Source organism: Caretta caretta, chromosome 6, assembly GCF_965140235.1.
Source record: "Caretta caretta isolate rCarCar2 chromosome 6, rCarCar1.hap1, whole genome shotgun sequence".
NCBI lineage: Eukaryota > Metazoa > Chordata > Testudines > Cheloniidae > Caretta > Caretta caretta.
This window is the reverse complement of record NC_134211.1, coordinates 69,962,396-69,987,890: the sequence shown is the minus strand read 5'-3', so window position 1 is coordinate 69,987,890 and position 25,495 is coordinate 69,962,396. Positions and strand designations below refer to the sequence as shown.

The window sequence follows — 25,495 nt, the reverse complement described above, 5'->3', positions numbered from 1 at the left end:
GTGCACAAAATATGAAAATAAATGGGTTTGTAAATTGCAGGAAAAATAAAGCAAAGTGTTCAGTTTTCACCCACACTGAATTTTAAGATGAAGTACATATTTCTGCTCCATCATGTGCTATTCATGCACCTTGATCATTGCAGTAGATTTTTTCCATAAGTGCAGGCTCTGACATAAAATATCTTGTACGCAACAGAGGGGAGTCGTCTTAGCGAGAAGGTAACCGTGGAAAATCTTCTTCATCTCTCCTCTTCTTTCATTATGGCTAAATTCTGCTGTGTTTGGTGCTCTTGGCATGGTGGGGTTTGCAAGAAGGGAGGGACAGGGCCATGACTGTTCTCCTTCAGTCAATTATCCAGTTGCTTATGTACTCCATCCCCAGATTTGTAAACTAGCCCAGTGTTTCTGCTGAGAGTCAGCAGTACGCTATTAGAAAAGGAGTACTTGTGGCACCTTAGAGACTAACAAATTTATTTGAGCATAAGCTAAGGTGCCAGAAGTACTCCTTTTCTTTTTGCGAATACAGACTAACACGGCTGCTACTCTGAAACCTGTCAGTACGCTATTGTCACCTCTCTATTCTTGCGGATCCTCTGGGGCTTCCTCTGCTTTGGTGAGAAGTGTGCTTCTAAGTAAATGATCGGTAGCAGACATAATTATAACTATTCAGCAACTCATTGGCCTCTTAAGTGAAATGCAGCAGCACCTCTGCTATATCATATCTTGTGAGGTGGAAATGTGGGGAAGGAAGCTAGCTATCTGTCATGTTCTACTTCATTCCCTCTCTGCTTTTTTCCCTGCTGAACAGCCATGTGGAAGCAGGGCAGAGTTTAATGTTAAAAGAAAAAAATTCATAAAGAAATTGCATGGTTGTTGCAGGTCTTTAACATCTGTGACACTAAGTGGAACACTTAGAGGGATGCTGAGAGCATGGAATACACCGATAAACACCTTGCTAGTCATCTGTCAAATCTCACTATCCCAAGATCTCACAAGATCATTGGTCGTTAGTATTCATAATAGCTGCTAGTGGGTTTTGAGACAAATATACTTTAGCTGTTTGATCAGTCTATAGTACTTGTATACATTTCAAAAACTCTGGAAGTGATGGAGCCTGCCCCATAAACTGATGAGCAAAGGATATTTAAACATAGGAAGAGAATGTACTGCACAGCACTAAGTAACTGTCGATTGTGGAGAACTGTATGGAGAGGATGAAAGAGGGAACATAGAAATCAAGAGCTGGAAAAATAAAAAGTTGTTGACAGATCAGAGGATAAAGTCTATAACTGAGTATCAAGAGAGTTAATTCAGAAATCTGTGGTGTCCATGCATTCTAGGAATGGCAGGCTAACTGGATGAAAAAGGGTACTTGCTGAAGGAGAACAAAGCCAAATTTGATTTATGTGACCACTGATTGCAGGCAGGGAGGATGGGAGTTGATATGTGCCAAAAGGAATAACAGGTGCAGTCTGAGGTATGTATGAGACTACGTTCAGGTCTGACCGGTCTCCTAATAATACTTAATTAGTAGGGCTGTCAAGCGATTAAAAAAATTAATTGTGATTAATCACGCGATTAAACAATAATGGAATACAATTTAAATATTTTTGGATGTTTTCTATGTTTTCAAATATATTGATTTCAATTACAACACAGAATACAAAGTATATAGTGCTCGCTTTTTATATTTTTTATTACAAATATTTGCACTGTAAACAATAGAAATACTATTTTTCAATTCACGTCATACAAGTACTATAGTGCAATCTCTTTATCATCAAAGTTGATCTTACAAATATAGAATTATATACAAAAAATAACTGCATTGAAAAACAAAACAGTGTAAAACTTCACAGCCTACAAGTCCACTCAGTCCTACTTCAGCCAATCGCTCGAACAAACAAACTTGGTTACAATTTGCAGGAGATAATGCTGCCCGCTTCTTGTTTACAATGTCACTTGAAAGTGAGAACAGGTGTTTGCATGGCACTGTTGTAGCCGGTATCACAAGATATTTATGTGCCAGAATTGCTAAAGATTCATATGTCCCTTCATCTTCAACCACCATTCCATAGGACATGCGTCCATTCTGATGATGGGTTCTGCTCAATAACGATCCAAAGCAGAGTGGACTGACGCATGTTCATTTTCATCATCTGAGTCAAATGCCACCAGCAGAAGGTTGATTTCCCTTTTTGTTGGTCTAGTTCTGTAATTTCTGTATCTGAATGTTGCTCTTTTAAGACTTCTGAAAGCATGCTCCACACCTCGTCCCTCTCCGATTTTGGAAGGTACTTCTGATTCTTAAACCTTGTGTCGAGTGCTGTAGCTATTTTTAGAAATCTCACATTGATATCATCTTTGCATTTTGTCAAATCTGCTGCGAAAGTGTTCTTAAAACAAACTTGTGCTGGGTCATCATCCGAGACTGCTATAATATGAAATATATGGCAGAATGCGGGTAAAACAGAGCTGAAGATATACAGTCCTCCCACAAGGAGTTCAGTCACAAATTTAATTAACACAATATTTTTTAACGGGCAACATCAGCATGGAAGCATATCCTCTGGAATGGTGGACAAAGCATGAAGGGGCATATGAATGTTGGGCATATCTGGCATGTAAATAAATACCTTGCAGTGCTGGCTACAGAAACGCCATGTGAACGCCTCACTTTCAGATGACATTGTAAATAAGAAGCAGACAGCAGCATCTCCTGTAAATGTAAAAACCTTGTTTGTCTTAGCGATTGGCTGAACAAGAAGTAGGACTGAGTAGACTTGTAGGCTCTAAAGTTTTACATTGTTTTGTTTTTGAGAGCAGTTTTGTAACACAAACATAGGGTTTTTTTCCCTAAGTTGCACTTTCATGATAAAGAGATTGCGCTACAGTACATGTATAAGGTGAATTGAAAAACACTATATTTTGTGTTTTTTTCATTTTTACAGTGCAGGTATTTGTAATAAAAATAATATAAGGTGAGCCCTGTATACTTTTGTATTCTGTGTTGTAATTGAAATCAGTATATTTGAAAATGTAAAAAAAATCCAAAAATATTTAATAAATTTCAGTTGGTATTCTATGGTTTAACAGTGCAATTGATCACAATTAATTTTTGAGTTAATTGCATGAGTTACCTGTGATTGACAGCCCTATTAATTAGGCAGTAGTTTTGTATCCCCTCTCTTTTTAAAATAGCCTGGGGGAATGGTCTTGAGTGCAAGATCTCATTCATGCAAAAGGATATCTGTTGTTATACCACAAGGAGTTTCTGTTTAATGGACTGGTTGCTTAAATAACGTCAGTGGACCCTGACTGGGGTGGTCATGGGGATGAGGTTAATGTAATGGCATGGTGTCAAGATACAAAAATTTTAAAACTCTTACCCCTTTCAGAGATAAAGGAACCTTCTTTCATATCAAGTGGGAATTCTCAAAAGCACAAGACTACTGGCAGTTAATGATGGACCAGAGCACATGAACACAGTATATGTTTACTGAATGATCGTTGACCCTTCTTGTTGGTTGGTCAGCTGTGACTGGGTGATGAGTGGTTAGGGATGATGAAGAAACCTAATATAAAAATATACTGTATAATAGAAGGTAAAAGGAATTTGTGCAACTACAAGGACACAATGTTAATCTTTTTGCACCATGTCCTAGGTGCCCTCCATACACATTTACAGACTTCAAGGTCAGAAGGGACCATCATGATCCTCTAGTCTGACCTGCATATTGCAGGCCACAGAACCTCATCGACCCCCCCCCCTTACAAGAAGGTACAGTCCTGCCCCAGGAAGCTTATAATTTAAGCATATTAACAAGCAGAGAAGGATGTTAAGAGAATGCTGAAGTTGAGCCTTTTAAGTATAGAAGTCAAACTAAATTTATAGTTCCTGTTGCAGCGGTTACTGTGTCTCTTATGTATGTGGAAATATTTTGTATTACTGCATATGGTGTTTCATGCATTAATCTTGGGGCAAGAAAAGCTGCAATTACTTGCACATCTGATACTTGTCTGTTCTGTGTATTCCTGGTGGGGTTGAGGGTGAGGACTTTTTTGCAGGATTCTGTTTCTCTACCTCTTTCCCTTAGTGGAATCTAAAGTATGCTTCTTGAATAAACTTGATTTGGAAACAAATCAATCGCTTTTGCCTGTTTAATAGTGGGAGACTAAAGCTAAAACACTGAATAAGCAATGTCCAGCTATATCGGTAAACTTGTTTTTCTGAGTAAAAGCCCTCACGGCTCAGATTTGCTGTTAAATATTACAAAACTATGATTTTAGAGTTTGGGGACCTTCCTGTGACTTAAAACTGTTTTGTCCTATCAGTATGAGCCATCTGTTAAGCAGCTGGTAAAAATCTGGGTGATTTTCATGTGACTGATTGTTAAGTCTGATGGGATGAATGCATGGCTTGCCATTTGCCTCAGTTTTCTTGTAGCACTGATTTGTCTTCCAGCTGTCTGTATATTGGGATGCGTCTCAAAACTGTATTTCTTATACTGTGGTGTGGTACTGATTATTTTAGAGGATAGTGAGTGGGGTCTTCCAGTGTCTTGTCTCATGTTTCTGTCCTTTCCTTTTACTTTTCAGTGGACTGTTGGAGGTTCTAAAAACAAAAAGAAGGGAAAAGCTGGCAAAGTAGAGAAGAAGGGAGCTATGAAGAAACAGATGAACAAAGCTGCCTCCTCAGGCAGCTCAGACAAAGACAGCTCAGCTGAGAGTTCAGCACCTGAAGAGGGTAAGAAAACACTCCTTGTGCACTAGGTGCCAGTGCTACTCAGAATGAAGCTACTTCATTTTATGTGCTATTCAGTATGTCAGTGATACCCCAAATCATCTTCAGAATACTTGTGTTACCCTCCTAGTAATCTGGATGATCTTGTCAAATAATTTTTAGACTTGCGGTGACTCGGAGCTGACCTCAAACTGCATGTAGTTGACTACAGTATTGCTGAAAGCACCTATTAAAAATACTAAATAGTACTTTAACAGAAAAATGTTAAACCTATCTCAATCTGTGTTAGAAATTAAAGATGGGGAGGGTAGAGTTTTTAGGCCCTCTAGTTTGTTCCTCCCCTTTAGGGCCCATGATCTTTTATTCCCATGGATGTTCCTCCTCATTTCCTGCCCACACTCCCATAAACTTTTCCTTTGGCTGTTATTGCAGGTACTGTGCTGTATGGGGAATACTTAATTATGTATTCCTATAAGACTGCTCATTATCCTATACACTGTATCAAAATTCTATACTATGTGTTGCTGAAATTGTAGAAGAAAAATCAAGTGTAACTTTGTTTATAGTAAAAATGTCAGGCAGGTACCTGGGAATGGAAAAGATCTAGGAAGATGTTAGACCCATTGTTTATCTATTCCATTATTCTGTCTTGAACAACGGCTGGTAACAGATATTTCAGAGGAAGGTGCTGTAATCCATGTTAATGCAAAGAAAAACTTTCAATGACAGTTCTTGTTGCATCCAGGCACATCTTTTGTATCCAGACACATCCCACATCTCTAATTAAAATAAATTAAGGGAAAACTCGCCCATATTCTACGCCACTTTCATAATGCCAACCGTGGTGGTGATAACATTCTGACAAGTTTAAGGGTTGTTACTTCCATTTCCAACAAATACTGAAAAACAATATGTTCCCCAGCTTTATCAAACTCACTCTAACTGAAAAACTTAACAGTGACCACAGCAATGTTAAGGCAGAATAATTTCCTAAGTGAATGAAACTGTGTGACAGTTAGATATGCCAATCTGTTGATATAAAAGCATATGAGTTTATTTAAGGATTTGTGCTAGATTGCAAGTTTGAAGTTGGGGGATGTAGGGGCCTATGAAATCTCCATTAATGAGAACTCAGACGGAATCCTGGAATCAAAATAATACAGAATCCAGGACCACAGTGGCAGGCGGGCAGTGCAGGCTACACAGCTGAGCTATCTGCAGCCCCGGAGGTAAGAGACCAGTGGATGCTGGGACGGGGGCGCAGGGGCTAGGGTGTGGGGAGGGACATGCAGGGCGCTAGGGCCACCCGTGAGTGCAAGGGCTAGGGAAGAAGGGCCAGCATCTGGGATTTAAATGAAGCTTTTGAGAACTCAGTTCCTTGCTGTGTTAGTTTCACAGGAGTTGCAGCTCTCAGGCAAACTCCAGCCATGCAACAAAACATTGATCAGTACAGCAAGCTACCACCTCTCACCCACCCCTCACCAGAACTGTATAAACAATGGCTGGTATTTCTGTGCAGCACTCAGAATGAACCTGTCCCAGATGCACTGTGTCTTTGCACTTACTGGAAGGTTATGAAGGGACGAGCGCCTAAAATAGCAGAGATTGTCCTACCCTTATGTCTTTTTCTCTGTCAGCTCTGTAGACACAGAAAGAAGCTTTAGTAAATATAAAAATCTACTTCCTGAAGAAAACACTACGAGGCTAACCATGTTGTATCACAGTGGAGATGTCTGCCAGAGATGGCAAAAATGACATTTGAGTTTGTCAATTTGTAATGCGACTCGGCAATAAACTGATATGATAGTTCAAAATTATTTAATCGCATTCAAAATGAATTTAAGCATTCCTTCAGAATATAAGAAGTTTGAAAGTACTGAGTTTAATTTAAAATGGCAACTGCTCCAAGGATGAAATATTTATGCTTTGTGCATTTTTAAAAATTTTTAATTATTCAAATATGAATTCAGTTGAATTGACACTGTAAGAGCTCTTACTTCTGTGGGCTTGTGTTCAGCAGTGTCAGTTTGGTCACATTACTGAGCACAACTTTAAAAAGTGATTTAAAATGCGTTACTGTATATCTGCAGGATGTTTTGTTCAAATGGTACTACTGTTTTTGTAAAATCAATTTTTCCCATTGCAGTCCAAATCTGAACATTTTTATGCATTTACGGTAAGGTGACTTAATTGTCAATGTATCAAACAATTTTGATTTAAAAAACCCCATAAAGATGGATTTTTTTTAAATGGGGGGGAAAAACAATCAGAAAATAATAAATCTGAAAATCCACAATAATGAAATGGGTTTCATAGGGCCCTAGGGCTGTATTGCTTTTTAGTATCTGTTGGGAATGGGGTCAGGAATCCAAGATTCTATCCGTGACTCTGGGAGGGCAATATGGTGTATTGGTTAAAATAACAATGTGGAACAATCAATCTGTGGTGCAGTATGGCTGGGTAATATTTGGGTGGTCATATCAGAGGCCTGGGCTCTGTTCTCAGCAGTGCCTGAAGCTAATTTGTTTGTAAAGTGTTGGTGGGGAGGTACTGGCAGTTTTAATTGCCTTCGTGGGTTGCCTAGCAATAAGGGTGGTGAAGGGTATGGAACTATAAACTACCATTAGTTGAGTTGAGAGATGAACTTAAGGTCCCCTCAAGGAACTATCCATTAGGGTAGTCTGTCTCAGCTCTAGCCTGTGTTGTAGCTTAGCAATGTTGTCCCCTGAAGTCCTATGCAGACAACATTCTGTTGTTTCAACGACTATGGGAATGGTGATGTCAACAGTGCTTAAGCTGTCAGCTTCATGTTGGTGTATTAAAACTAACTTGTTGGAAACTTAATGCCACTTATAAGTAGGTTCTGTGTCCTACTTAGCAGATGTAAAGTAATATATGGGGCAAAAATCAGATCACAGGACTTTAACGTTCTTGTCAAAAGCGATTGAAAAATTCAAAACTGGTAGTCACTTTTGACATCTTATTATTCAGGTGTATCAACCTGATCTACATCAAAACAATGAAAAATTCACATACACTCACTCAATATTTTTGTTACTTCTACGTTTCAGGAAAAATACATTTTTAACAGTCCTGTCAAAATGAAAACTTCATTGCATCTTTAAGTGGACATTATGGTGGAACAGCAGTGACACCATAATCTCTTGGAAATTCTGTAAAATCCTTGGACTCCATGATACTTTGAAGATTGTTTTCACACAAAATGCACTACTGAGTATTCCATTTTGAGTTTTTAAATGTATTGTCTTTCAATTTATTTGGCTTCATTCTGATTCCTTATTCCATACTATTGTTACTAGCATTGTGGAGAACTAATACAGATGCCATATTCCACATCCCTTGTTGGTAGGGCCAAGCTGGAGTACTTAGTTTTACTGCAGCATAACATAACTGTCCCATGGTTTCATTTCAGGTGAAGTGTCTGATTCTGAGAGCAACAGCTCCTCCTCCAGCTCAGATTCAGATTCATCATCTGAAGATGAGGAGTTCCATGATGGCTATGGGGAGGACCTGATGGGAGATGAAGAGGACAGAGCTCGGCTGGAACAGATGACGGAGAAGGAGAGAGAACAGGAGCTGTTTAACCGGATAGAGAAGAGGGAAGTGCTGAAGAGAAGGTAAGTTTATGAATTTAGAACATAAGAATGGCCATAATGGGTCAGACCACTTGTCCATCTAACCCAATATCGCATCTTCTGACAGTGGCCTGTGCCAGATGCTTCAAAGGGAATGAACAGAACAGGGCAGCTATCAAATGATACATCCCAGCTATCAAATGATACATCCCCTGTCATTCATTCGCAGCTTCTGGCAGTTGGAGGTTTAGAGACCCCGAGAGCATAGGGTTGTGTCCTGGCCCTTTTGGCTAATAGCCATTGATGGACTTATCCTCCATGAACTTCTTTAGTTCTTTTTTAAACCCATGTATACTTTTTCCCTTCAGAACATCGTCTGGCAATGAGTTCTACAGGTTGACTGTTTGTTGTGTGAAGAAGTGTTTGCTTTGGTTTGTTTTAAACCTGCTGCCTTTTAATTTCATTCGGTGACCCCTGGTTCTAGTATTATGTGAAGGGGTAAATAACACTTCCCTATTCACTTGTTCTACACCATTCATGCTTTTATAGACCTCTGTTATATCCCTGCTTAGTTGTCTCTTTGCTAAGATGAACAGACCCAGTCTTTTTAATCTCTCTTCGTATGGAAGCTGTTCCATACCCTTAATCATCTTTGTTGCCCTTCTCTGTGTCTTTTCCAATTCTAATATCCTTTTTTTTTTTTTTTTGGGATGGGGCTACCAGAACTGCATGTAGTAGTCAAGGCTTGGGCGTACCATACATTTATCTATTGGCCTTATATTTTCTATCTTTTCTATCCATTTCCTAATGGTTCCTAACATTCTGTTAGCTTTTTTGACTACTACTGCTACTCAGCAGATGTTTTTCAGAGAACTGTCTGTGATGACTCCAGTATCTCTTTCTTGAGTGGTAACAGCTAATTTAGACCTCATAATTTCTTATGTATAGTTGGGATTATGTTTTACAACATGCACTATTTTCCTTTTATCAGCATTGAATTTCATCTGCCATTTTGTTGCCCAGTCATCCAGTTCTGTGGGATCCCTTTGTAACTCTTAGTTAAATCCAAAGCTGAGTGCAATCTCGAGTAATTTTGTATCATCTTCAAACTTTGCCACCTTTTTCCAGATCATTTATTATGAATATGTTGAACAGCACTGGTCCTTGAGGGACCCTGCTATTTACCTCTCTCCACTGTGAAAACTGAGCATGCATTCCTACCCTTTGTTTCCTGTCTTCTAACCAGCTACTGACTCATGAGAAGACCATGTGACATTACTCAGGGTACAATCTGGACTGCTGAACAGCTGTGTCCTCTCAATTCTCCAACCTTAGGTGCATTTTACGCTGCTTTGCTGTGAGAGCAACCACTCTTGGCCTGCTCACACACGGCCTCTAGCATGTAAATTACTGCCAGCTGAGTTATGAGAGTGCTCTAGCCATTCACTCCTGAATTATAGTGCATAGTGACACCAGCAAATTTCCAGTCCCAGGTTTGTCCCCAGAATGTACGTCTTATACTACCCAGTTCTTTCCTTCTGGACAATACAAGCTTATAGATAATCATTTTCTATTAATAAAATGACAGACTATCTCAAATAAAGTTGCCCAAACACTTTAATCCAAATGTACACTGGTTTAGATACAACAATAAAACAAGTTTATTAACTACAGAAAGATGGATTTTAAGTGATTGCATGTAATGAGGTATAAAAGTCAGAAATGGTTACAAAGAAATAAAAGGTAAAATGCAAATTAATACTTAAAAGCTAAGTGAATTTAAAGCAAAAAGGTTTCTCTCACCACATGCTTATAGCAGCCTGGCTGGATTCTTTTCAGCCAGGAGTCCCCCCCAGTTCAGTGATGCTTCCTTTGTCTTTCAAGTGTTTGTTGATGCCGTGAGTTAGAGATAAGGGGAGAAAAATAATCTGGAGAGTGTTCCCCTTTCTTATAACATTCCCCTTCTTTGAGAATCATCTCCAACTGGGATTCAGGCAATAGCAAGTCTGTTTGCATGGGAACTTCCAGCTGTTCCACTGTCAGGATATAAATTTCTTGCTCACACCCCTTTTTCCTGCTAAAGAATAGCCACTTAACCAGGTGATGGTTCATTTGATTTTTGTTTATACCTAGCTGAGGCATCAGTTTGGTTTTTGTCTTCAAGGAACTGTTTGTGCCTGCTTTTCTAAACTTGGAATATGTTTCACTAATGTTATACAGTAGACTCTTATAATTTTACATACAGTGTTGCCACACACATTTTACCAGGACAATAATGATGAGCACATCATGAGTTTTCAAATGATACCTCACAAGGCATAATTTGTACAAAATTTCTCAGTCTTGTAAAAAGGGTGAATCTAAACGTACAGACTGTCACAGGCCTTCCCTCTTATTCCATGATCCCTTACTTTGCTTAAGAGCCTTTGGTGTGGGACTTAGTCAAAACCTTTCTGAAAGTCCAAGTACACTATATCAACTGGATGGTTTTCCACGTGCTTGTTGACACCATCAAATAATTCTAATAGCTTGATGAGGTATGATTTTCCCTTTACAAATGCTGTGTGTTGACTCTTCCCCAACATATCGCATTCATCTCTGTGTCTGATAATTCTGTTGTTCACTATAGTTTCAGTTAATTTGCCTTGTGTGTAAATTATTGCAACATTGGTTTTGTTTTGTTTTTTCCTGGTGTGGGCAAATGCAATCTTTCCCTGTTCATAGTGCTGCAAAGATCCTTCTCTTAGTCCATTGCTTTGACCATGTCACAGCCTCTTCGTATTCCTCATCTGGCTCCTCATTCTCTATCACATCAGACATAAAATGCATGTTTTCACCTTTGTGGTCCCTCATGATCAGTCCCCAACCTACTTCTCTCATTTGCTATGGAGAGATGAAGTCCTGCCTCCTACTGGCCTGTGACGATCTTTCAAACAGGCACTTTCGTGTGTAATCCCATGCTGTCCCTGTAGTTGGGAGGAGCTCCCTGTAAACATTCACAAAGCCACTTTGTTGTTCTCCTTTGAATCCCTCCTTGAAATTCTCCTTTGCCATGGTGCCTACGATATATTGACAGTGGGTACGCCGTTAGTGTGCTGAGACCACTGTTGATCATTCTGTCCAAGATTCTCTCATTGTTTCCTTGTCTTCCCCAGTCTATTCACCTGTCTCATATTTAACTTATAAGTTTTTTTGGGACAGGGTCTGTCTGTTTTGTTTGTACAGTACCTAGCACAATTGAGTCCTGGCCCATGACTGGGACTCCTAGGTGCTACAGTAATACAAATAACTAATAATCTGTACAGAAACTGGTGTGTTACAATATTGATATTAAATTGAAAGAACAATTGACGCACCATCAAGGTTACACAGGTAAAATCACAAATCCTACAGCCACATTAACTCATTGTTGCGCATCCTGTGTGTTGTATGGTGTGTAAAACGTATACAGAAACAGAAATAGAAACTACAGCTGGAAGTATTGCTGGAAGTCTTAAATCTTACTGGGTTTGTGATTTGCAGTGTGTTACTTTGAGATTGCATTAGCATAGCTTTTATATTTAACTTATTTTTAAACCAAAAAAATGAAGGAGGGAAGGAAAAAATAGTACAGAAATTTCACTGTCAGACCTAACAGGCACCAGTTGGTAAAGACTGACTGCTGCTCACGTCATGTGGAAGTGTAAAGCAAAGGTATGAGGGGACTAAGGTTTGAGTTTACATGCTCACATAGAAATCCAACCCCTAAATTTTAGGTTTGTTAAAAACATCACAGTGCCGGGATCACATCACAATAGGGAGGTAGAATCAGTCTAGATATTGGGAGAGAGTTGCTCCAGAGGAAGCCAAGGCTCAGGGTAGCTGAGAAAATACCTGATCCCTTTGAGTCTAATTCCATAAAAGCAGCTGTGCAATATTCCTAATAGAGATTCCCCCCCTTTCTTTGAGAATCTACCAGAGGAAGGAGGAGGACTGACTGAGGCTTCCAGATTTCGCTACTGCTGGAAACTGACAACTAGACCAGATGTAATTAGTATGTCCTGTTCTGTCAGTTCCTATGTTAATTAATTAACAAGGCTATAGACTACATTAATCTATTACTTTGTGGTGTGTGAACTGGTGGCCATCCATGTCCTCCAATGCCACCAAAAACAAATAGATGGTGAGTGTGTGAGGAATGGAATTTCTATTTGTCCACTCCCTCCACAGAAGATAAAACTTAGACACATCTTAATGTTGTAACTCAGATGTTCAAGTATCTGTAAAAGCTTGTTTCCTCATTGCTTGTTTCCTCATTGCTGGATATAATAGGGTGGTCTCTGCCTACTACTATTAAAGCTCCTGCTGCTTCTCAGGGACTTGTTGCCAGCTAATCTGTACAAAAGAGAATCCATTTCTCTCTTGCCTTTCCCCATTACTATTTTCTAAAATACCATTATATGGTCTGAGAGGTTAAACAAGGAGTATACTTTGCCTAGAGTGGTAAATCTAACAGGTAGTATTGGGCTCCTGAAATTTTTTCAGAAATCATGGAGAGCTGTATAGTGGGGCAACACACAGTTAGAAAGGGAAAAGAAACTGCAGAGGGAGTGGGAGTTCTTGGATGGGCCAGAAGTGGGAGGAAAGCTGTAGAGGGAGCATCTGGAAATTATCTGCATAAACTACCTCTGCATCTGTAGTCAACACATTTAAGCCACACACAGTCAAAAGAAATTATGTAACCTTTCTTTGTTTTCTTCTGTGGGCTTCTCAGCATTCTCCTCTGTCATTTTCAGGGGGTTGTTTCTGGTTTCCTATCTTAGGCCTCGTCTACACTACAGAGTTTTGTCGAAAAAAGTTATGTTGACACTCAAAAAGCACTATAATAAAAATCTGTATTGCATGTTCACACTCACCCTCTGTCAGCAGAGCACGTCCAAACTTGGGGCACTAGCACAGACAGTGTGAGCAGGGCACTGTGGATACCTATCCCACAGTCCAGCTCGATGCCTTCTGCCGCTAGGCCTTGTGGGAAGGCGGAGCGTATCACAGCATATCTTGGGACTGGGCTCAATGTCCCATGATGCATTGCTTTCTTTCCCAGTGTTCCTTGGGCTTCTGGCTGTCTTTCCCGGCATTTTTCAATGGCCCTTGTTTGCTGTGCACCCCAGCATCTTTGTGAGAAGGGATGGATCCTGCACTGCTCTCCGATGCTCTGATAACTGTCATGAAGACATTGCGGATGGCAGTGCAGTGAATCGTGAAATTCCTAACTGAAGAAGACTCCCAGTTGCCTGACATGATGTGTGATACGGATAGGAGCAATTTTAGATTGCTTTTGACATTTACAGAAGAACTGCAGAGGGTGGACTGTCGCTTTTGCGCTCAGGAAACAAACACTGAATGGTGGGATCGTATTGTCATGCAGTTATGGGATGACGAGCAGTGGCTACAGAAGTTTCGGATGCGGAAAGCCACCTTCCTGGAACTGTGTGCAGAGCTCAGCCCAGCACTGCGGCACAAGGACACCAGAATGAGAGCTGCCGTATTGGTAGAGAAGCGTGTGGCAATCACTGTGTGGAAACTGGTGACTCCAAACTGCTACCAGTCGGTTGTGAATTAATTTGAAGTCAGGAAGTTGACTGTTGGGGCTGCATTAATGCAAGTGTGCAGGGCAATTAATCGCATCCTGCTAAGAAGGACCGTGACTCTGGGAAATGTGCGGTAAATGGTGGATGGCTTTGCAGAAATGGGTTTCCCTAACTGTGGAGGGGCGATAGATGGCATGCACATTCCAATTTTGGCACCAGACCACCTTGAAATGGAGTACATAAATAGGAAGGGGTACTTCTCCATGGTGTTGTAGGTGCTTGTGGATCACCATGGGCTTTTCACTGACATCAACGCAGGGTGGTCTGGGAAGATGCATGACGTATGCATCTTCAGGAACACCGGCCTGTATAGAAAGCTACAAGCAGGGACTTTCTTTCCAGATCCGAATATTACAGTGGAGGATGTTGAAATTCCTGTAGTGATTCTGGGAGACCCAGCGTACCCCTTACAGCCATGGCTCATGAAACCTTACACGGGAAACCTGGACAGCAGTAAGGAGCGGTTCCACTGTCATCCTGCATCTACTCAGCCAGTTGTTGAATGTGCCTTTGGCAGATTAGAGGTGTGTTGGTGCTGCCTTTATGGCAGGTTAGACCTCAATGAAGATAATATTCCCATGGTCATAGCCACATGTTGTATGTTGGATAATCTTTGAAGTTAAGGGTGAAACGTTTGCTCAAGGGTGGAGTGTTTGAGCAACCAGATACTAGGGGTATCAGAGGGGCCCTGAGGGGAGCAATTCAAATCAGGGAGGCCTTGAGGCAACATTGAAAATAAGAACCAGTAATGTCTATCTCTGCGATTGGTGCTGCAATGTTACATTGCATGTAGTTTTCCTGGGAAGCAATGGTGGCATTTGGAGCCTTACATTCCAGTAAGGAAATGTTTGACCTACCTATGTATGTATTGGTAGTGCCTGCTATCTCAATTTATAGGAAACAAATAAAGATGAGTTATCGTTCAAAAACTTTGCTTTTATTGCACAAGAAAGCGCACACACACAAAGATGCTTGGTGGGAAAGGAGGTATCAGGGAAAGGTAGACTTTCAGAGCTGCATGTATGTCCAGCTATCATTTTGAAAGTTTGTCCAAGGGGGTGGAGTGAAGGGGAAAGCAGAAAGGACTGTGTGGGCGGAGTTTGGGGTGGGGGAGGGGCATGGAAAAGAATTCTGAACGTGCTGCAGGGGAGGGCAGGTACGCATCTACTCAGTCTGCAGCATTGTTAAGGACTTCAGCATCTGCATTTGCTCCTCCATGACTTTAATCATCTGCTCAGTAGCATCCTTAACAAACTCCTGATTTTTTTTTCTGTCCTGCCTTTCGGCTTCCCAGCACTCCTTTCGTTCCCTTTTCTTTGCATTGGAGAAGTGCAGTTCCTCCCGGAACATGTCGTCTTTGCTCTGTCTTGGGCGATTTCTTATCGGAGACGCTCAGCTGGTGTGTGCTGTGTTCCTGAAGGCCACATCTGCTGAAGCAGAAGGAACAATGCACAGAAGCATGATTGTTAAGTTCACGCACATCATTGAAACATTTCAGTAAAATACCTTTTGTAACATAATCACTTTCTCACTGACCCTTGATAAGCACACATCTTGGTGAACACCCAAAGCATGATGAGTGTTGGCTGGGGGGCTTTACCTGTGGGGAAAAAGCACTCTGCAAGGGTTGTGGTGCAGCCGACTAGGGGAAAAATTCTAAAATTCTCCCACACTTTTCCACAGGCGGGAGGTCATTGTAGTAGGTATTTCACTGCTGAGAGTAAGGGAAGCAAGGGTACATCTACTACATGCTTGTGGCTTCCTCCCTGGGTCCCTATGCTGCTTGCTTGTGTGTTGCTTTTTGTCCTTGCACAAGTGATTGCCAAATGGCACGGGAAAGTTTCCTACTATGGGGGAAGGACAAAGCAGATCTGCCAAGGAACCTTCGGCAGCGGATTACCAAGCATGGTATTTATACGGGCACTTTGTAGACACAAATTTTGTGCAAAAAGCCTTGTCTCTCTCGTCGGGGTGGTTTTAATTTGTTGCCAAAACAGGCACTTTTGCTGGCAAAAGTCGCATCGCAGTGTATGCATCCACTGATTTGTTGACAAAAGATGCCTTTTGTCTACAAAACTTTGTAGTGTAGACAAAGTTTTAGATTGAGTGGGTTTTGTGTCTCTCTCATCAGACTTGCTATTTCAGTGACAAAATCCTTTCCATTAAAGGTGGTGCTGTTGTGTGTAATTGACAAAATTATGGTTTACACGAAACAGATTTTTCCCTTCTATTCTGCTTTTTCTCAGTGTTTTTCATCTCTTCTTCCCACCTTTCCTGTGGCAGGTCTGTAAAGGGGAAGGTTCTGGCTTACAACCCATGCCAGTATGATCAGTTATGGGATCTTCATGAATCTGGCCCAGCCTGGCTGTTAAGAGTCTGCTTTTAGCAGTTTCTTCCAAGTCTTCTCTGAACAATATCTGTCTTAAGATGGTTCATGAATCAGTTTGCTTGAAAAATAGGTGGTATTCTACCCATTCTGCATTCATAGCCTCAGATGAAATGCATGTTTCTGCTAAAGCAATCAGCAGAGGAAGTAGTTGAAGCTGAGAATTTAAACTGTTGTCTCTAGGTTTGCATTAACACTCTATTGAGGTGAATGGATGCAGGCTTTGTGCAAAGAATCAGAGAGTAGGAGTAAAGGGAATCCATTTATTTCTCCCTCAGCCAAGTGGCTTGTAATGGAGCAGCTGCATAGCCATTATATTACAGCTTATGTGCCATAAGAGAAGCTTGGACCCCTCAGAGGAACACATTTTGGAAAACGTAGGGGACAATTTCCTGGTGCAAGTGCTGGAGGAGCCAACTGGGGGGGAGCTTTTCTTGACCTGCTGCTCACAAACAGGGAAGAATTAGTAGGGGAAGCAAAAGTGGATGGAAATCTGGGAGGCAGTGACCATGAGTTGGTCAAGTTCAGGATCCTGGCACAGGGAAGAAAGGTAAGCAGCAAAATGCGGATCCTGGACTTCAGGAAAGCAGACTTCGACTCCCTCAGGGATGGGTAGGATCCCCTGGGGGAATAACGTGAGGGGGAAAGGAGTCCAGGAGAGCTGGCTGTTTTTCAAGGAATCCCTATTGAGGTTACAGGGACAAACCATCCCGATGTGTCGAAAGAATAGTAAATATGGCAGGCGACCAGCTTGGCTTAACAGTGAAATCCTTGCGGATCTTAAACATAAAAAAGAAGCTTACAAGAAGTGGAAGATTGGACAAATGACCAGGGAAGAGTATAAAAATATTGCTCGGGCATGCAGGAATGAAATCGGGAGGGCCAAATCACACCTGGAGCTGCAGCTGGCAAGAGATGTTAAGAGTAACAAGAAGGGTTTCTTCAGCTATGTTGGCAACAAGAAGAAAGCCAAGTTAAGTGTGGGCCCCTTACTGAATGAGGGAGGCAACCTAGTGACAGAGGATGTGGAAAAAGCTAATGTACTCAATGCTTTCTTTGCCTCTGTCTTCACGAACAAGGTCAGCTCCCAGACTGCTGCGCTGGGCAACACAGCATGCGGAGTAGGTGGCCAGCCCTCTGTGGGAAAGAGGTGGTTAGGGACTATTTAGAACAGCTGGACGTGCACAAGTCCATGGGGCCGGATGCGTTGCATCCAAGAGTGCTAAAGGAATTGGCAGCTGTGATTGCAGAGCCATTGGCCATTATCTTTGAAAACTCATGGCGAACGGGGGAAGTCTCGGATGACTGGAAAAGGGCTAATGTAGTGCCAATCTTTAAAAAAGGGAAGAAGGAAGATCCTACAGGCCAGTCAGCCTCACCTCAGTCCCCGGAAAAATCATGGAGCAGGTCCTCAAGGAATCTATCCTGAAGCACTTACACGAGAGGAAAGTGATCAGGAACAGTCAGCATGGATTCACCAAGGGAAGGTCATGCCTGACTAATCTAATCGCCTTCTATGATGAGATTACTGGTTCTGTGGATGAAGGGAAAGCAGTGGATGTATTGTTTCTTGACTTTAGCAAAGCTTTTGACACAGTCTCTTGTCAGCAAGTTAAGGAAGTATGGGCTGGATGAATGCACTATAAGGTGGATAGAAAGTTGGCTAGATTGTCGGGCTCAACGGGTAGTGATCAATGGCTCCATGTCTAGTTGGCAGCCGGTATCAAGTAGAGTGCCCCAAGGGTCGGTCCTGGGGCCGGTTTTGTTTAATATCTTCATAAATGATCTGGAGGATGGTGTGGATTGCACTCTCAGCAAATTTGCGGATGATCCTAAAGTAGGAGGAGTGGTAGATACGGTGGCAGGTAGGGATAGGATACAGAGGGACCTGGACAAATTGAAGGATTGGGCCAAAAGAAATCTGATGAGGTTCAACAAGGATAAGTGCAGGGTCCTGCACTTAGGACGGAAGAATCCAATGCACCGCTACAGACTAGGGGCCGAATGGCTAGGCAGCAGTTCTGCGGAAAAGGACCTAGGGGTGACAGTGGACGAGAAGCTGGATATGAGTCAACAGTGTGCCCTTGTTGCCAAGAAGGCCAATGGCATTTTGGGATGTATAAGTGGGGGCATAGCCAGCAGATCGAGGGATGTGATCGTTCCCCTCTATTTGACATTGGTGAGGCCTCATCTGGAGTACTGTGTCCAGTTTTGGGTCCCACACCACAAGAAGGATGTGGATAAATTGGAGAGAGTCCAGCAAAGGGTAACAAAAATGATTAGGGGTCTGGAACACATGACTTATGAGAAGAGACTGAGGGAGCTGGGATTGTTTAGTCTGCAGAAAAGAAGAATGATGGAGTTGATAGCTGCTTTCAACTACCTGAGAGGTGGTTCCAAAGAGGATGGTTCTAGACTATTCTCAGTGGTAGAAGATGACAGGACAAGGAGTAATGGTCTCAAGTTGCAGTGGGGGAGGTTTAGGTTGGATATTAGGAAAAACTTTTTCACTAGGAGGGTGGTGAAACACTAGAGTGCGTTACCTAGGGAGGTGGTAGAATCTCCTTTCTTAGAAGTTTTTAAGGTCAGGTTTGACAAAGCCCTGGCTGGGATGATTTAATTGGGGATTGGTCCTGCTTTGAGCAGGGGGTTGGACTAGATGACCTGCTGAGGTCCCTTCCAACCCTGATATTCTATGATTCTATGATTTCCTTTCATTTTAGAAACTCATATGGGCTTCTACATTGCTACTGCTTTGATCACCTTCAGTGCAGAATTCCTGATGCTCAGGGAATTCCTGCTGTACTGAAAGGGCCAGAATAGAGCTAGTCTCTCTCTAAATCCCCAGGAGAATAACTTGAGAATCCCCATCTCTTAGAAACCATCTGCTCAGTTGGTCTAGTTACCATGCTGGCTAAGAAAATCTATAAACAGCTGAGCATTGCTAAGAGTGGCTCAAGATCTTTTCAGGGTCTTCTGTTTAAATTGAACAAGTTGCTAAATCTTTAAAAATTAGTGTTTTGCAAAAGTTTGCTAGATGAGAAGTGTCCTAAATTTAGTTTCTCATCCTAGGAAATACTCCGTGATATACCCATGTAACTCCTCAATCCATGATGTTTTGGATCCACCTCAGTGACTACCTGTTACGTTGTTCTGTGCGTTAGGAAAGTGGAGTTGAACTAAAAATGTTAACATGTTGGTGGGTTTTATGTGATCATCCTTTAGGTTTTGGAGATTTAACACCTTGGAATAGTCAACTTTGAATATTTGAAGGTGTCTGCTGAGGCAACCTGGAGGGAGCCACTGTGCTGGAGAAGAGGAAGAGGAAGTTGAGATTGGACTCCAGGGAGAACCATGCTGCCTCCTCACCCCTTGTGGGGTAGTTCCAGCTTCCCCTGATCTGTGCTCTTCAGTGCCCAGTTTCCCTTCCATTCTACTTTACCTTTCTCTTAAGGCAAGGTGGATTGCATGTTGAACAAGATATGGGGAGGTACCAGCATGGAGCTGGTGTTTTGAAACTCTGGAAACACTAATTGTGGTTTTCTGATTAGCATCTTGGGAGCTGGGGCCAGTGGGTAGCAAGTGATATTCTGCTCACTCAAAAAGGGTATCTTCTTCCAGGGCTCAGCAGCAGGTTTTTGGAGATTCTTAGTGGGGTGGTAGAGAGTCTTCATTGACTGAGCCTCTTGAAAGGAGGTTGACGAGAACTGGAAACTAATTTACTTAGCTCTGGTCCCTCAACAGAGCACATTAATAAAAGCCCCTCAACATTCTTCTTGGGGTTTAAGTGTTCCAGTGGAACTACTTGTTTGAGTAAAGTTACTCACATGCTCAATCTTTTGCAGTATTGGGCTGTTAGAGTGGAGATGGTGTTCTCTAACCAGAAAATCTAGATTCTTCTCTTCCTTAAATTAACATTGTTTCTGTGGAATACATTCAAACCCATGGGAAGACCCATCAACATAAATGATGCTATACAGGTCAGCGTTGAGTTTGTATATGCAGGCATCAAAAATATGCTGCTTTTCTCTGCTGTAGGCTCAATCACTCTGCTCCAGCACTCCTACCCATTCTGTGCATGTCTCCTCCTAAGTTGGCGGGTGTTTGAATGGAAACCCTATTTGTACTTCTGTAATAATAAATATAAGTTGTCAAGCTATGTCTTTGTTCTCTGGCTGTCTTATAATGTGAAGTATGTGTATAATAGAACTGGGACCAAGTTTGAAATGCAATTTTGGATTATTTTGTTCTTGTAGCTTATGAATACTAGATACATGCTTTTTCTGGTTCTTTTGGAAAGGTCTATAGCTGTGGAGTTGAACACTGAGATTTGTATAGGTGCTGAAAAAGAAACTTCACAATCTTATAGGCTGAAATCTGAAGAACCTGATTACATTTAGGAACTGTGCTGCAATGTAACAAATAACAAAATTTGCTAGTTAGTATGTCTGTTCCCCCAGGTATAATGTGGTATCACATGTACCTTTCCAACGAGTCTGTGTCTGGGTTCTAGATTACTATCAAACTTCAACTACTGATTCTTACTGTACTTCGCTTGACTGTTCCAATTCCCACTTTATCACGGCATAACTATGGCTCAGCTGTGAGAGTCTGAGCATGTATCCATTTTCTTTAACTTCAGGCACTATTTTAGTGGTAGAGAACTCAAGATTTTACACTTACTGTCCATCTCAGTTTTTAATCCGTAATGCTCCTTGAATCTGATGCTGTCCTTGTCTGAGTCATGCCAGAAATTGGTTTCAGCCCTTTCATAGAATATCAGGGTTGGAAGGGACCTCAAGAGGTCATTTAGTCCAACCCCCTGCTCAAAGCAGGACCAATCCCCAATTTTTGCCCCACATCCCTAAATGGCCTCCTCAAGGATTGAACTCAGAACCCGGGGTTTAGCAGGCCAGTGCTCAAACCACTGAGCTATCCCTCCCCCTGAGGAGGGATACTTTCATCTACTTCTTCACCCCCACTTGTTTATGCCCAGATTTGAAATTAAGAAGAAACTAAAAACAGCAAAAAAGAAAGAAAAAAAGGAGAAAAAGAAAAAGCAAGAGGAAGAGCAGGAGAAGAAAAAGCTCACACAGATCCAGGAATGCCAGGTAAGAAACAGCAATTCTCACTACTAGTCACTTTATCCCACAGAGGAATGCTGCTGTCTTTTGCCCTCCTTCCTGCCACTTTCCATACCCCTCTCGGCAACCTGGTAGGGGGCAGGGAAGTCAGGTCACTTCTGTGCTCAATGCAATCTTGAGTTTTCAGATCACTTAAAAAATAAATAAAAAAATAAAGCTACCAAACATCTTTTGTCTATTGAGGAATGTACAGGCGACTCTTCACAAAGAATGTATAAATTAAAGAAAAACTATAGCTATATTTGTTGTGCTATTATATAATATCTGCTTAACTGCTTTCATTCTAAAGGGGCTTTTTGTTGTTGCTTATATCTTTTTGTCAAACTTTTACTTTTCAAGCTGAAATTTCCCACATTTGGTGTCATGGTGGAAGTGCATTTTTAAGGGAGTTTGACCAAAAACAGTTAAGCCATTTTTGAGCACAAAGAATAAGCACATCTGCAACCTAGAGACTTTCTGTAGTCTGGTGAAAATCTGTTTAGCATTAAGTTAAGTTATAACTTCTTAAACGTGTGTTGTGCATGTGTACAGACTTTTATACAGGAGTTCTCTTTGAAGAATGACCTCTCAATATTCTAATGACTCTATTACCTGTATTTATAAGGAAGTTGAGCTGAATTTCTCATTACACCTGGAAGTGTATGTGGCAATGTTCTAGGAGGACCAGAGGTAGGGCTCTGAAGGAATGTGTTCATGTCATGAAGGACTGTATTGTAATTCACATGCACAAGGGGTAAGAGTTAATTATGCAAGAACACTTCAGCATTTCTTGCCTCTTGAGTGCTTCACTTTGCAACCTGAATGCTCTTTTAGTATATCTTTCTGTGTGAAATTTAATTTACACAATTTTTGTCATCTAGCAAATATAAAGAAAGAATCCACTTTGTCTATATAGTCTTTTGTCTCCTACCTGGGTAACCTCCCTTGTGTACTTTACTTATATGTGATAAATGGCAGAGCCACATGTTACTTTTTTTTCCTGCATCTTTAACTGACTGGCATGTATTCTGCCAACTATTCCATCTTTCCTAGGGGCTACCTCTAAAATTCCAAACATTTGAACAACTTCAAACTGCCACTTTTTTTGAAAAACAACCTGCCAGAGAAATGATTTTTTTGGTGGTGGTGGTCTTTTTGACCTTGCAAAGAAATGTCATTGGTCTGAAGTGCAGGTTATGCAATATGCACTTTTGCACCAATGACAGATTGTAAAGTCTGCTATCTCATAACCCAGGAGGGCTAGAAATGAGAGTTTTATACCACTGGAAAGGGAAGAGTCTGAGCTTTCTACTTGTGTTCCACTGGGAAGTTCCAAGATCAGACTTTACAGTGATGATAGTAGAGCTACTTTAGGAAACTTTCAGCTACATCTAAAAACTTTAGTTGGTTTTTGCCCTTGATGTAACTCTTGAACCCAATTCATTTGTACTATTTGTACTATTCATTTCTCACAAGAGATTTTTCTATTTTGAGCACCTCTATCTCCAATACCTGGTAGTGTAGTATGGAAGGTTCTATCAGCATAAGTCCTGAGCGACTTATGCAGAATATTCTTGGACAATACCTTTCTAACACACCATTATCTGGGTGTTCTCTTTATGCTGTGTGCTAGCACATAGCATAAAGAGAACACCCAGATAATGGTGTGTGCTAGCACATAACATAAAGAGAACACCCAGATAATGGTGTGTTAGAAAGGTTTTGTCCAAGAATATCCTGCATAAGTCGCTCAGGACTTATGCTGATAGAACCTTCCATACTACACTACCAGGTATTTGAGATAGAGGTGCTCAAAATGGAAAAATCTCTTATGAGAAATGACATCTTCAAGTTGTTTCCATCTTGCAGAGTTTGAAATGGAACAACATTTAGCTTTTTTGAAATTCTGTGCAAAGTATATTTTGAAAAATGTAACTTTTTCCCCATCATCCCCCTTTTTCCCTTTTGTCACTGCATGCAATAAAATGAATGATGTCCAGGTGTATGATGTAATGATGTTACCTTGATTGACCCATTTTTCCTTTGCCATTTTAACTTTTCAAAACTTTTGAGACTCTCCAAGTTAGTGGCAAAGTTAGTTTCATTTTTGCTTTTGCCATTCTGTAACTCTTCCAAAATTGAAGTTCTGAAATTTAGCAGCAAAAAAAAAAAAAAAAAAAGTGAAAACAAACCCGAGGCAACACTCAGTGGCAGAAGGGAATTAGGAAGTAAAAAAGGAGGAAAAAGCAGGAGAGAAACAAAAAATTAAACTTTGAAATTTGAAATATCAATCTTCAGTTTTGAGACCGAGCTTAGGATTTTCAAAGGCTTTTCTGAAAATTTTCAGGTTTTTTGGGAGCAGGAAAAGGGACTTTATTGAATGGTTTGAATGAAAAATGTCAACCAGCTCTAATTCTAGAATAGAGAACTTTTTTAATTTTGTTCCTCATTTCAGTCTGAGCTGTGGCTAGGTAGTGAAGTGTTCTCTGTGCACGCCCTTTAGGTGATGTCACACAACAAAGAACGACGGTCAAAGCGGGATGAGAAACTGGATAAGAAATCTCAGGCCATGGAGGAATTGAAAGCAGAGAGAGAGAAAAGGAAGAACAGAACAGGTGAATATGAACATTTGTTGTCAACCTGCAAAGAACCTAATTTGGAGTGTGTTTGCTAATCATGTAATATGGCTATAACAGGTAATGCTGGGGCATTAGTCTCTAAACTGGTGTCAATATAAAAAACTCAGTTAAGTGGGTTGGTTTGGTTTTGAAACTAATGGTGGTGGTCTTGTGCCCCATTTCCTCCTTGGTTGCCCCCAGTTCTTGATTTGGGCAGAGTTTTCCTGAACCCACTTCTCCCTATAGTGCTGCCTCCACCATTTTAAAAGCCAGTACATTTTGTTCTTTAGTGGCCTACTGAACTGATTCTAAACCCTGTAATATCTCCAAAACTGTGTGGTTTTTAATTTAAAAAAAAAAAAATCTTCAATACAATTTCATGTAAATTTAGCCCAAAATCCTTAAACTCGCTCCAATTTTGACCTTTTTTCACTCCAGAACTGCCATTTCCATGTTCTCTCTTTCCTTGGTCTTTTTACTGAAATTGCTAACAAAGGTGCCAGTTGGTGGTGATGGCTTGTGAGACAGGGATATGTATTCACTGGGGAGTGGACTGAAACCACCAAATAATTTCACACAGTCTGTTGAATCGTGAGCACATGGCAACATTTCATTCCTGCCAGCTTGAGATATAGTTCAAGTGACTACCTCGAGATGAAAAGTTCCATTACTAACCCCCTAAACCACCCAGATTCTGTTAATTTCTTAGTAATGTTTTGTCTATGGCCACAGTGGACGAGAAGCTGGATATGAGTCAGCAGTGTGCCCTTGTTGCCAAGAAGGCCAATGGCATTTTGGGATGTATAAGTAGGGGCATAGCGAGCAGATCGAGGGACGTGATCGTTCCCCTCTATTCGACATTGGTGAGGCCTCATCTGGAGTGCTGTGTCCAGTTTTGGGCCCCACACTACAAGAAGGATGTGGATAAATTGGAGAGAGTCCAGCGAAGGGCAACAAAAATGATTAGGGGTCTGGAACATATGACTTATGAGGAGAGGCTGAGGGAGCTGGGATTGTTTAGTCTGCAGAAGAGAAGAATGAGGGGGGATTTGATAGCTGCTTTCAACTACCTGAAAGGGGGTTCCAAAGAGGATGGCTCTAGACTGTTCTCAATGGTAGCAGATGACAGAACGAGGAGTAATGGTCTCAAGTTGCAGTGGGGGAGGTTTAGATTGGATATTAGGAAAAACTTTTTCACTAAGAGGGTGGTGAAACACTGGAATGTGTTACCTAGGGAGGTGGTAGAATCTCCTTCCTTAGAAGTTTTTAAGGTCAGGCTTGACAAAGCCCTGGCTGGGATGATTTAACTGGGAATTGGTCCTGCTTCAAGCAGGGGGTTGGACTAGATGACCTTCTGGGGTCCCTTCCAACCCTGATATTCTATGATTCTATGATCTG

At 41.3% G+C, this 25,495-nt stretch overlaps 1 protein-coding gene across 1 annotated transcript in view; it reads left to right on the top strand.

Annotated features, from left to right (window-relative positions):
• RTF1 (RTF1 homolog, Paf1/RNA polymerase II complex component) overlaps positions 1-25,495 on the top strand; it is a 55,041-nt gene that overhangs the window by 5,796 nt on the left and 23,750 nt on the right. Inside the window, exons 3-6 of the mRNA XM_048853138.2 lie at positions 4,600-4,747; positions 8,178-8,382; positions 21,353-21,467; positions 23,983-24,094. Coding sequence (XP_048709095.1) covers positions 4,600-4,747; positions 8,178-8,382; positions 21,353-21,467; positions 23,983-24,094 — 580 coding nt within the window. The remainder of the gene's footprint in view (positions 1-4,599; positions 4,748-8,177; positions 8,383-21,352; positions 21,468-23,982; positions 24,095-25,495) is intronic.